At 40.5% G+C, this 13,474-nt stretch overlaps 1 protein-coding gene across 1 annotated transcript in view; it reads right to left on the bottom strand.

The window, feature by feature from the left end:
* The window catches only part of LOC116699084 (neuropilin-1a), a 120,158-nt gene that overhangs the window by 39,356 nt on the left and 67,328 nt on the right, over positions 1–13,474 (bottom strand). Inside the window, exon 6 of the mRNA XM_032531477.1 lies at positions 11,551–11,717. Coding sequence (XP_032387368.1) covers positions 11,551–11,717 — 167 coding nt within the window. The remainder of the gene's footprint in view (positions 1–11,550; positions 11,718–13,474) is intronic.

The raw sequence follows: 13,474 nt of genomic DNA, 5'->3' as shown, positions 1-13,474 counted from the left end.
GTGTGTGTGTGTGTGTGTGAGAGAGAGAAAGCGAGAATGAGTGAGTGAGTGGGAGCCAACTCAGGATCAATTTTATGGTCCACCAGCATCACTAATGACTACTGTGTGACCTGTGGTGTGTATATGTGTGTGTGTGTGTTTGTGTGTGTTTGTGTGTGTAAGAGGTTGTGTCGGACCAACATCATATTTTGTAAGAGTAAATAAGGACTAAATATATAACAGCTGGACTTTTATAAAACCATGGAAATATTGTGGGTTTGGGTCCCCAGCATGGTACTCTGTTTCACCCGATACTCCAGAACATTATAAGAGTCAGCTCAAAAAACGAAATAAGCCAGTTTTACTGAATTTTAAAGTAGAGTAGTGCAGAGAGGTCTAGGTTAGCCTAGCTTAGCAGAAAGACTGCAAGCAGGGGTGAACTGCTAGCCTAGCTCAGTCAAAAATCACATGTTGTGTAGAGGTAACTGTGGACACCCCCCCTCCCCTTAATTCTTGAATTTAATAGTGGCTATTTTGACGACTTGGTATGGGGTCATCCCTATGTTCCCAGGGTCTAATGTTCCAAGAATCCTATGTTCCAAAGGTCCAAGGTTCCAAGAGTCCTATTTTCCCAGAGTCCAATCTTCCCAAGGTCCAATGTTCCAAGGGTCCAATGTTCAAAGGGTCCAATGTTCCAAGGTTCAAAGGGTCCAATGTTCCAAGGTCCAATGTTCCAAGGTCCAATGTTCCAAGGTCCAATGTTCCAAGGTCTATTGTTCCAAGGGTCCAATGTTTCAAGGTCCAATGTTCCAAGGTCCAATGTTCTAAGGGTCCATGTTCCCAGGGTCCAATGTTCCAAGGGTCCATGTTCCCAGGGTCCAATGTTCCAAGGGTCCAAAGTTCTTGATATAAACTAACATTGTAAGAGACTGGTGGGGGTTATCTTTGCAGTTAAAAGAGCAAACAAATGAAAGAAGATGAACATTTCTTCTTCTGTTTGTTGTAAAACTTTATTAATCCAGTCTGCAGATATCAATGTCGAAAGAAACGTAAAAATTTATTTTCAAAAAGAAGGAAACCCAAATGTTTTGCTTTTCACAGAACAGTTTATTCCTGCTTCCAGTCCAGTCTTTAGGCTAAGCTAATCTTACTGCGTCCTAGATCTCTGTCCTGACAAACAGTCAGTACTTGTGACTTTGTAGGATAACAAATAGCAAGCATATATCCCAACATGTAGGAGGGTAGGGTCATTATGTCAGGGTTAAACCTCAACAAACTCTTAGTCAGCTACACTAAGAAACTAGTTAATCCGTCCATCCATCTTCATCTGCTTATCCGGTATCGGGTCACGGGGCAGCAGCTCCAGTAGGGGACCCCAAACTTCCCTTTCCCGAGCCACATCAACCAGCTCTGACTGGGGGATCCCGAGGCGTTCCCAGGCCAGGTTGGAGATATAATCCCTCCACCTAGTCCTGGGTCTTCCCCGAGGCCTCCTCCCATCTGGACGTGCCTGGACCACCTCCCTAAGGAGGCGCCCAGGAGGCATCCTTACCAGATACCTGAACCACCTCAACCGGCTCCTTTCGACGTGAAGGAGCAGCGGCTCTACTCCGAGCTCCTCTCGGATACTCAGAAACTAGTTAATGTTAGCACAAAACCGCAATCACTAAAGATTATTAGATTATTAATTCACAGTCACAAAACACACACAAATGAACCAGAAAAAAAGGTTAAGGTTTCCATGTCCACATATGGAAACTCAGTTGTTCACAGTCGTTAGCTTGACCTGAAGGTATTATGTCATAATGCCAAACATACAGTTCATAGCAAGCTACTTAAAGTAGGCTACAGCTTTTAACATTATTATGTTAAGTACTTCTTTGACTATATCTTCTTATGAAATGCTGCTGGAGACTTTATTCAAATTCCACCTGCCATTTGTCGTTTTTTTTTCTCTCACAAATACATTTTTAACTCTGAAAAACTCTACATATCCCGACGGTTTTCCGCCTAAACAAGGTGATTATCTGTCACATGTTAAATGGCCAACATCTTTCTGGTGGCTGAAAGGAATTTACTGTATGCCTCGACTGACTAAACACGTTGTCTAATGTGTGACTGAGTTAAAATGATTTCCCAGACTTCCTAAAAATAGAGAGGATTCTATCGTATAAAACGTCCATTTCAGTGTTTTAATCTAGTTTGGGCTTTAAATCCAATTGGACAAAGGGGTAACACGGTGTAACTTGTTTTACGTTTCCAAAAAAAAAACTTTTTTCATCAGCAGTTCAAAGAAATAGTTTAAAATTGGTTACTCCAAGGGAAATGACAGCGTCATTACCGCATCTCGTGGCCATAGTTTCCCCAATTTCCTTCCGAAATTATGATCCAAGGGCTAAATAACAGATAAAGAAAGTCTTGTTCAGATGGTCGAGGCACTTTTATCTCACTGCAGCAAAGAAGCGTCCAGAAACAGGACTGGTAAAAGATTACTAAAATGATAGTTATCATCAAAGAGAGCGCTAGTGATAACAGAAAGCCTTCCAGCTGCCTTTTTTAAATCAGTGATTCCCATTCATACCCGTCCACAAATCTTACATCTTAAATTGAGAATACTTCAGCAGGACAGAATTGAGCTCCATTATCACATTAAGTTCCTCCAAACTGCATTAAGGCACGAAGTGGAATCCATTTATTTCCCTAACAGTGTATTTAATGAGGTGACGCACCATTTCATTCCACTTTAACTAAACAAAATTGCTTGTTTGTTGAGTTTGGAAATTATCAGTTGCATGTAAAAATACACAGCGCTTCAGTATGTGGGCTGCCTGTGATATATGCTGTGTAATTATACAACCATAGAGACGTTACCATGTGATACTGTACATGGGAAGGGACTTGAGGCCATTATTTAACTTCTCCCACTGCTTCTTTTTCAGGAGAAGAAGAAGAAGAAAATAGCTTCCCGTGGGTTTGTGTGGGCTCTGTGACTGACAGCAAGACCCCTGGGAAACGTTGTTTTGTGGGATCGCTCGCCGGCGTTCCCAGCTGCCATCCGACCTACATTCCCACGAGATGCGTCACGTGAACGCAACACACACTGTGTGTAACAAAGTCAGGGTGTCTAGGAGGTTTTGTTGTAACAAAAATGGGACCGGATCATTTCTGTTGGTCATTAGCATCAAAAGTTGAGTTTAGAAAAGTGGCTTCCAGTCATCTCAGCTTGTGACCCTTTATTAAAATGAAGCAATGCATCACAGGTCCTCCGTGTGGACATGACGTGTCCAACCAAAGAGTGTTGCTATCTTATCTCTATTTTTTTTTTGTTAAATTGTATATTTCTTTCTTTCTTTGAATCATCTTATGACACCTTACACTGTAAGAAACATGTCCTGGCAGAAAATGACCAGTGCTTTTCTCGTTAAACATTTCTATTTATCCAAAAACTGAAAATTCTGTAGATTTACAGTAGGCCTTTATACGCTGTACCTTTAAATGGACATTTCTCTTAAAGGTATAGTGCGTAGTTTCTGTCTCCCCACTGAGGAATTCTAAGTAATAACAACAAAACTGTCAACGCGTCCACATGATACAAGCCTTCCGGGACTGTGCACTGCACCCCCCCCATCCTCCACGCAAGAACATGACTCTTCAGAAGAGGTCATTATCTTCACTCAAGTTTCTGCGCTGGGATCTGAAGACATGAAAAAGGGAGCGAGAGAGGGAAAGACAGGCAGGAAATGGGCCGTTGGTTGGAATCGATCGTGCGGCCAATGCGTTGAGGAGTAAACCCTTTATATATGGCCGTGCGCTCTATCAGCTACACTACCCAGGCGCCCGAGCAGATAGTCTTAATTAGCTTCGTAGCAACTCATTTGTCAATGGCTTGAATGTAAAGGACGTTCATTAATATCAAAACGTCACACATTAAAGCTTTAAAGACAAGATAACCAAAATAAATATATTTACAATATAACTGTTTAACAATAAGGAAGGATGTGCAACAACGATTGAGGGAACATGCTCACATAAACTGTTAAAAAAAAAAGAAAAAGAAAGAGACGTGTCCACTAGGTTACCTTCCCATTGTGTCCACAGTTTTTCTTCAATGTTATGATTGCAGTTATTTGAAAAGAGGAACTGTAAAAACAATAAATCAGTGATACTCTCCAAGTTTTGGATTTCCACTGATTAAAAAATTGAACATCTCATGTTTTATGCAACAGTAAACTGAATATATTTGGGGTTTCCCAGCACAAATAATCAAGACAACTGTGGTAGCTCTGTGTTTAAAACTGATGGATTGTAATTTGTATGGACTGTATGTACAATGTGCAATGTACTCTGCACTTAATCGATTTTTAAAATTATTCCATGTTGCCTCTATTTATCGTACTTTATCGTCTTTATTCAGTTCTTATTTAAAATACTTTTCGTATTGCATACTTTTGGATCTAACATGTTCTTCTTTGTCCTTTATTGAGCTCCTTCTGTCACTGATGATCGGCAGTATAAAAGGGTCTTTATAGGCCATGTTTTGGTGGATAGTAGAAACTGAATTACCCTTCGGGGATAAGTAAAGCTATCTATATCTGTATCTAATTGTACATTAACTGTACAGAGAATGTTCAACACGATCGGTCTGAAAAGAAGAAGAAAAACAATCAGCCAATAATTCAGTTTGAATAAAGTGCTGTTGATGTTTCCTCAGTTTAAAAAGGGACAGCCTCAGCTCTTCCAGTGATCCACGGGCCTGGAGCGGCCCGGGCAGAGCTCCATTCTCCAGACTTCCTCCATCAAATGACGACGGCTAATTGCTCTTCCATCTTCTAATTACTCAACACTTGGCAGTGCCTACATTAATTCCACAGAAAAGAGTCACACTTCGAGCTTCTTAATGAAGGAAACAAAATGCAGGAAAGGGGGGACATAATTCACTCAAGCATGGGTAAATGAGACTGAACAAAGAAATGCTGCTATTTCCTGCCAAAACAGGATACTGCTTTAGAGTGATAGTAAAAGAAAGAGCCTCAATTACTCAATTCTCATGTGACGTTTCAGTGTTTACTTAAGAAAGAGCTGCAGTCTGGGGGTGCAGGGGATTGCATGGGGAAGGAAAAAGTTTTGGTAACACTTTACTTGAAGGTATTTACATAAGACACATGACACTGTCATGACACAGCCATGACACATGGACCCTAACCCTAACCCCAACCCTAACCCTAACTTGACCAAACCAAATGACACTTACTAAGGGGCCATCACTGGGCACAATAGCAGACCTAGAATCAGGGATCATATTTAGTGACATGGGTACCTTATATAATAACTGACACCTATACATTAATGACAATGTTAGAATTATTTTTCAAATTTCCGAAATACTTTCTTTGGGCAGCCTTGAGGCTTTTATCCCCCCAAAAATGCAACAGACTAATTAGATAACCCTATCTCCGAAAAAATGAAAACAGCGTATTAAGGAGGCACAACTCGCTGGAAAATCACACAATATTGTTTTTGGTTGTAACCTTTACATGGTTATGTATCTGCTGAGTAGCTTTAAGAACCATTGGGCCCATCTAACCTCATTACAGTTGTGAAAGGACGCTTTGGCATTGATGAAAGTAACCGCAGGAATTTTCTGAAATACTTTCTTTTAGTCTCGAGGTCTTTTTCCAGAAGGAACATCAGACTAATTAGATCCACTTGGTTTTGGGCCTTTATTTGTCTTTGATGAATGACATAACGCTGACTTCATCACTCTTTTGGTCTCTTTAGTTTCACTTATTGCACAAGAAATTAGATTTATGATTAGCACATGGACACTTGACAACAGCATCTTAGGATCTTTTAACCCAAATTAAAGCTCGCGCTAAGAAAACATTCGGCAAAAGAGCTTATTAGTTTAAAGCTCTAGCAGATTGGAATCATTCACCTGTTGAATTTGAGATCGATTTCAATATTTGGTATGTTTAGGAATGTCACATCTTCTCACATAAAGATGGACTGTCATTGTTATCAATGATACCGTCATTCCCTTTACCTAGTGTTTATATCTATATATAATATTCATACCCAGTTGTAGTTAGTGAGTGACCCACACTACCGTTTATTTATTATTTATTGGCCATTTTGGCCACGTAGTGGTTGTAATGTTTTGTCTTTTTTAGTTTTTTTATTTACCTCCCTGTTGTATGTACGTTGTCGTATTGACAATTGCATTTCTATTGTTACTTCTATTTTTTTAATTATTATTTTCTTTTCTACCTGACACTGTTATGTCATGATTGGGATATATGTTGGGACCCCTTTCGAAAACGAGATTGTAGTACATTCAAGTGGTTTATCCTGACAAATAAATTTGAAATAAGTCTTTCACCACAGCCACCAACCACACTCAGACATAGGCCACATGTACGTACGTCTTTGGAAGTTCAACGAGCCGATCCTCCAGAGGGCTGCTCTGGGTAGCGGGACCATTTTAACGCTCTTTGGAGGATCTTTTGTCTTTCAGCCCCCCCCCCCGCTCCAACTACGACAACAAACCCAAATGTGTTCTCCAGATGCACATCTGCTCTTCCTGGTGCCGAAGACAAACGGCAGGGCGTCTATAAATACCTGAAGCCAGGAGGGGAAGGAAGCCTTTCCTGGGCTTCCATCCTGGTGTTCAGTTAGACCTCAGTTCACTTCAACTTGTAAAGACGCACCTGATGGCTTTTTTTGAGCCAAATTCGTACGAATGAGGCATCAAAAATCCCAATTTTACGGAATATTGCAAAAAAATGTTACAGTAGTTTTTAGTTTTTTTTTAAATTGTGCACAAAAGTCTGTTGAATGATGTTATTTTAAGTATTATGCCAAAACAGATCTGTAAAATGAAAGTGTTTTGCTGCTAAACCTTGAATGAATAACTGTTAATTTATCGTTATTGACATTTATTTGATCAGGGTGTTTTACATTCATTTTACGGATTTTGATTGACAGCAGTCATTTGACTGTTTTTCAATGTTTATTTTTGTATCTGTAATTTTTTTACAGTGTAAGTGCTGTTGTTATATCTGATCAGATCTTTAGAGCTTTTCTGGAGACAGACGTTTTTTGTGCATGTTTAAGAGGAAACATGTTGATTTGTACTTTTATAATTACCTTTAAAGGTTCCATTCAAAGCTCATTTTACTACGTACAAGTTTCTCCTTCGGTGATTTCCTTGCAAGAGGTATTTTAGCATTTCTTGAACATTACAGTAAATTCCTCTGTCATTCTTTAAAATGTTTTTTTTTAATCAACCGGGAAGTCCGTTGAGATTAAAATCTCGAGGGAATTTCGTGGAAGACCTGCCAACATGGCAGAGATGGTTATAGAATTATACAATAGAGCATGTCAAAAACAATCACGGTGCAACGGATACATAATACAAATACAAAACTGAGTAAAGAAGAGCAATAGCACTCTTCGGTTACACAGTTTTCTTTTTTTTTTATCAGTCAGTTAAATAAGTCACAACAGTGGAAAATGGGATTACAGATATATCTGAAAGCTGAATAATGAGCTCACTGTCTGCCGCCATGTGAGACTGCAACCGGGTAACCTCCCCCCAAAAGAATTATATATAGTAACCTGAAATAGTATCCATAAAATATGAATGCCTTTAAATGAATAATAGAAGTGTTTGCATCAGAGTGGGCGTGCATGTGAGAATTAACAAAGTCATAATTTCTTTTCAGGTAAGATAAATGGAAAGCCGTAAGGCAAACCACGCTGTGCAGAGTTGGCCACGCACCACGCTTAATCAAATAAAATGGAAAATTCTCTTCACAAAAACCACTAGTCATAACTCAAATGCCTCACAGAGTCGGGGGGGGACAAGCAACTGTACAGGTTCTGGGGCTATAAATCACTGTGGCAGGAGGATGGTCTGCTGTTTCTTCAAGAGGGACGGGCCACAGGGCTTTACTTTCACAAGATCACACACACACACACACACACACACACACACACACACACACACACACGAAGCCTTGGGCATTAGAAAAGAGAGCGTGCGACTGAGAATTTGCTGGTGCAAACCGGGTGACCTGAACGAGGAGTGTTGTCCCTTCCTTTAGTATACAGTCTGTGTAAAATAATTAACAGCCCTTTCTGCCCTTTAAAAGCACACAGCACATATCTCCACATGATCTGGGGGTGCTCTCCCATTGGTCAGTTCTGGAACAGTACTGCATCCAAAATGTCCGCCTTGTTTAATGTTACTGGGCCTGTTACTGTTAAGGTCTTGGTTCTGAATGACCTGTCAGCCTTCCAGCTCTCTGGGACTCAGATACGGGACTCTGTGAGTCAACGATATATGGGGGTGGACTGGTAGCTGGAGAAGTGCCAGTTCACCTCCTGGGCATTGCCAAGGTGCTCTTGAGCAAGGCACTGTTCCATGGGCAGCCCCCCCCCGCTGACATCTCTCCATTAGTGCATGTATAGGTACTGAGCATGTCTATGTAGTTCAGGCCTGTGTGTATTGTGTGTAATAACAACAGAGTGTAAATTGTAATTTCCCCTTGCGAGATTAATAAAGTATACATTATTATACATTAGTATAATTGAAATGTTTGTAGGGATATTTTAGCTCTCCCTAGGGAAATATTACAATGATGCCTATGTAAATCTATGCCTATATGACCATACTGTGTAATAATAAGATGGCTTTGATATGTGTACTTATGTTAGAGAAGCCTCATATAGTGCATATGATAAAAAAAATCCGTAATTTCTTGTTTAATTTTTAAAATGTGTCCTTAAATGGGACATCCCTTGTTTCAAGAAACAATGTGTGCCTCTAAGTTGAAACAAATTAAGAAGGCATCATTGGTAAATTCATTTTTCTAAAATAACACTACATATTTTAAGTGTATCGGAGAACCTCTCTCTATAATAAACCTCTTACACTTTATGAAAACACAGCGCTTCATATCATTACCTCGCTGAGGGCTCAGCTGTGGCCCGGTAGCTAAAAGAAGTCCCCAGACAGACAATAGAGAAACACTACTACTAATCCGGCACAGAGGCCGTCCTCATGTCTACTTCCTGTTTTAACCCCCACAGGAAGGAAGTGAGGGCCCATTCTTACAGCGAGGGGCATTGTGAGTCTTCCTCTATGAGTTCCTGTCCTGCACAATGGGACAGTCTTGGACTCCAGCCGCACCTTATTTGACAGGGGCGAGATCCCCTAGAGTTGATCTTCTTTGGTCCAAAAACCATATTAAGAAAAGCACGTGCTCGCTGTTTACAAAGTCCAATTATAAATGAGCCAGAACTCTAAAAGTACCATACGTTTTGGTGAGCTGTCGTCCTGTCAGGGCTGATGTTTTAAGAGGGATACAAACAAATCAGTTCCCAATTCCTTTAATTTTAGCCCAACACTGGAAAAAAGGAGGCTTAGACTTTGTTCATGTGTGCCAAAGAATCCAGCTTATCGTGAAGACCATATTTGCTCTCTGTTGTTTCCCCTTACTCAGTTGAAAAGCTGAGTCATTGCTGCTTATTCTCATACAAAACTGCCACACAGAACTTGGATCTAGATGCTCCAAACTGAGTAAAGACCCAACGCTCCCTTTGACATCGCATGAAATGTATTAAGCTATAGAAATGATAAACACCCGAACAAATCACAGTAACTGCACCCTGCCACTGAAACTAACTGGAAAGCCACAGGCTAAAGCTAAATACACTTTTTTTTTCACCAGTAGCTCTCTCTGTCTCTCTCTGAAAAATATCCATCTTGTTAACTAAGCTTAAAAAAACACAGCCGAACTGATGAAGTAGCGAATTCTAATCATGAAGCTAAATTAGTTTGGCTAAACGATAACTAGCATAGCTTAGCAGGCTAATTGCCATCTCAGCTTCTGACGCTGTAGATATCATGCAATCAGTTGTATTTAATATACACCTTATCTCCATTTTTACTGCAGAACTAAACTACCACATACAAAAAAACATGTTTTTTCACTAAATGCTTGAAAAGCAAACTGCATTGTTTCAAGCTACAATCTAACAAGAAAAAAAGACAAAGCGCTGTATGTGCATATTGAAAGCAAATTATTAGACATTTCACAATTTATATAGTCATAAACCTTACGATAGATATGTTAGAACAATTATGATTAGAATGGTTTTGCTTCAGTTTCTTTGGTAAACCATTTGCATCCAAACTGCTGTTTTAGTATTTCTGTCTTTCATGTGTTAATGGTGAAAGCTGAGTGACCATGCAAAGAGCACAGGATGTATCCCTGGGGGCAAAGCACCTAATGTGGAGGCGATGGCGGGCCTGACCAGGGATAAGAAGGAAAGCTACTGACGGCATGAACCAAATGACTAACTTGACTCCCAACTCCTTTAAAAAGACCCTGTTCTTCAGCCATTGTTCTGTACTTGCACTGAACTGCAGTAAAACTGACTCTACTTGCAAGTAAAAAGAGAAAACACAGAGCAAACTCCCCAGACCAATGCTCAATCTCACATCTATTGAGCTTGGTTTGGTCTGCTGATAGCCAGACTAATGATTTTGTCCATTCTTTCATAAATAATGATCCTAACAATATAATAGAAATGCACGTTGGGCGTCTAAGTGCAGCTTTAAATTGCATTGTATTCTACCTAACCAAATTAGTAAAAGCTCCAGAGTTCAAATATAAAGAATGAAATGTGTTGGATTTAAAGGTCCCATATCATGCTCATTTTCAGATTCCTACTTGTATTTTGGCTTTCCACTAGAACATGTTTATGTGCTTTAATGTTAAAAAAAACACTTTATTTTTCTCATACTGCATGTCTGAAAATACCTGTATTCACCCTCTGTCTGAAACGCTCCGTTCTGGCACCTGTCACTTTCTACATTTATGTGTTGCTGTGACATCACGGCACAGTTTTGAATCCTGGCTGTGTGCATTTCTTCGTGGATTGAGCATTTTGATACTTTCAGAGTATTTGTATAGCACCTCGACCTGCTTTGTACTTGATGAAAAAGACATGGCAATTTCCCTTTTTACAATTCAGGACCTTTAAATGCAGCTTGAAACAGAACGGTTCGTGTCCCTGATGTGTGTACAGAGGCCAACATGTCTGCTCTTCTTCCTTCTTAAACCTGCACAGCTTAGCCAACTGAACACTGAAAGTGTTTTCTAGCTAGAAACACTGGTCTGCTCTATTTCCACATTCAGTGATTTCATCCTGCTACGTCAGATTTCACAATGAAGACAAGACATGTCAACTGTGCTGGAGAGGCGAACTGTAATAAATAATGCATGCTGTCTTATTTTCTGTTCTTTTTGCGTCCGTATAACGTGCAGAGAAAAAGTGGTACAAATGAGTGAACAATATTCAGACCAGATGTGAGCAAGATCTCAGCGGAACATCCGAGTTCAAACTCAGGGAACACGGTTTCTCCATGAATGAGCAACAGTACATTTGGAGATCAGACTCTACAATGAAGACCAGTGTGATGTAATTTCAGTCACAAGAAATTCAAGAATCCTCCCCCAAAGTGTGATCCCTCGACTTCTAACGTCACCAAGCATTACTGACCTGAATCCACTCCTTGACGGTGTCGTCAGACGGCGTCCAGCCGTTCTCCTGGTAGTTGAGGCGCGAGCGTTCAGGGGACCAGTTGGAGTTATACTGGGAGGAGGCGGTGATCTGCTCTGAGAAAATCTCCCCCGACTCCATGCCCAGTGGCTCCATACAAGCAAAATCTGCCAAAGAAAGAAAACCTCCATTAACAAGAGCTCAACAAGAGTCCTAAATTATATTTTTTTAATGCAGACATTAGCCTCTGATGTGGTGGTTCAAAAGAAGGTATTATCCATTTTTCTGTAGTTATCATTTTGTGTTGATAGCTACAGAAAATATAACAATTTATTTGAATAAGTTAATGTCCCAGATGGGTCTCTGTTGTAGCAAATGGCTTCAACCAATTGAAGGGATACTTTGCCAATGTTATACCAGCTCTGTTTCATCTTTTTGTGGGCAGTGTGTTTAAAGATGCATTTTTAGGCCTTATTTGTCAGGCCAGCCTAAGACAAGAAAGGGGAGAGAGGGGGGGGGGGGGAATGACTGCTTCACAACGCATCGCAGCGCCATGACTGGCTTCACGTCATCCGGCGGATCTCAGCAGACATTGGCTGCTCCCCGCTGCCGAAAGCTCCCTGTACTGGCGCCATGGAGGGAAGCCAAACACCGTTCATCTAAACACACTGCCCACACTGCCGTGACACAGAGCTTGATTTAAATCAGCAAAATATCTCAAATATATATTCAGACGTCATCAAGCAACATGAAACCCAGTGGGATCCCATTGATGACCTCGATCATCTAATCTACTTTAACTATAGTAAAACTAAAATGGTGGTCTGTGTGTTTCTTAACATAAAGTATTTGTTCCTAATCACATGGTAGGGTGGCAATCAAGTTTTTATGTCCAAAATATCAACACATGAGGAAGCAATTATTATGGTTGGATCATAAGGGGAAACGTATGTCATCAAAAGTTTATTACACACATCATTAGCTGGATGAACTGAATTTCTTGGTTACTTGGTAATGGCTTATTCTGAAAGAAACACCTCTAGTCATTAATCTGCGTTAAAAAGAAAAGTTCACTTCATTTGTTTGAAAAACAAGTGAGCAATGAGTGTCTCCCAGACAGCTGGGCAGTAGTAGAGTCATTTCAAACAAGCTCATGTGTATGTGGCACTTTAGAGGCTGTTTGGGGACACTGGCTTTTGCACAGTATCCATACATTCCCACAGACATTCTATATGCAGACATGTAGGGCTAAAACCCACATGTAAATGTCAGAAACAATCTGCTATATTGTCTCAGGTGAGGCCATGATTGGCTAGCATGAACATCTAATAATGCCAATAATATGAATGGAAACAGTACTTTAACCTCATGGGTATTGTTTCAAATCCAGTGTGCTCAACTAAAGAGTCAAAATACTAAAACATGCAGTATTTAATTGTCAAAATCACTGTTTGTTAATAATCCCATAAAGAGTGAGTTGACAGTGGCCGGTTTGGATCAGTGGGTAGAGCAGGTGCACTTTTTATGTCTTGACGCAGAGGTCCAGGGTTTGAGTCTGACCTGTGTTGATTTGTTGCATGTCTTCCTTCTCTCTCTCACACCTAGCTGTCCTGTCCATTAAAGGTGGAAAAGCCCCAAAAAAACATCTTGAAGAAAAAAAGAGTGAGTTGACAGCTACGTGATGGCTTTTCTTGAACCACTACTCCATCCTGATACAGCAAGTTGGGAACCGGAGGGTTGCTGGTTCAAGTCCCTATACAGACCAAAGTATGGAGTGTGGACTGGTAGCTGGAAAGATGCCACTTCACCTCTTGGGCACTGCCAGGTGCTCTTGAGCAAGGCATCGTACTCCCCCCAACCTCTCAGCACTGGCAGCCCCCCCCACTCTGACATCTCTCCATTTGTGCATGAATAGGTCCCGAGT

The sequence above is a fragment of the Etheostoma spectabile genome, chromosome 12 (genome assembly GCF_008692095.1).
Source record: "Etheostoma spectabile isolate EspeVRDwgs_2016 chromosome 12, UIUC_Espe_1.0, whole genome shotgun sequence".
Classification (NCBI taxonomy): Eukaryota; Metazoa; Chordata; class Actinopteri; order Perciformes; family Percidae; genus Etheostoma; species Etheostoma spectabile.
Note: the sequence above shows the minus strand (reverse complement) of the source record. Positions and strands in the feature narration are given on the sequence as shown.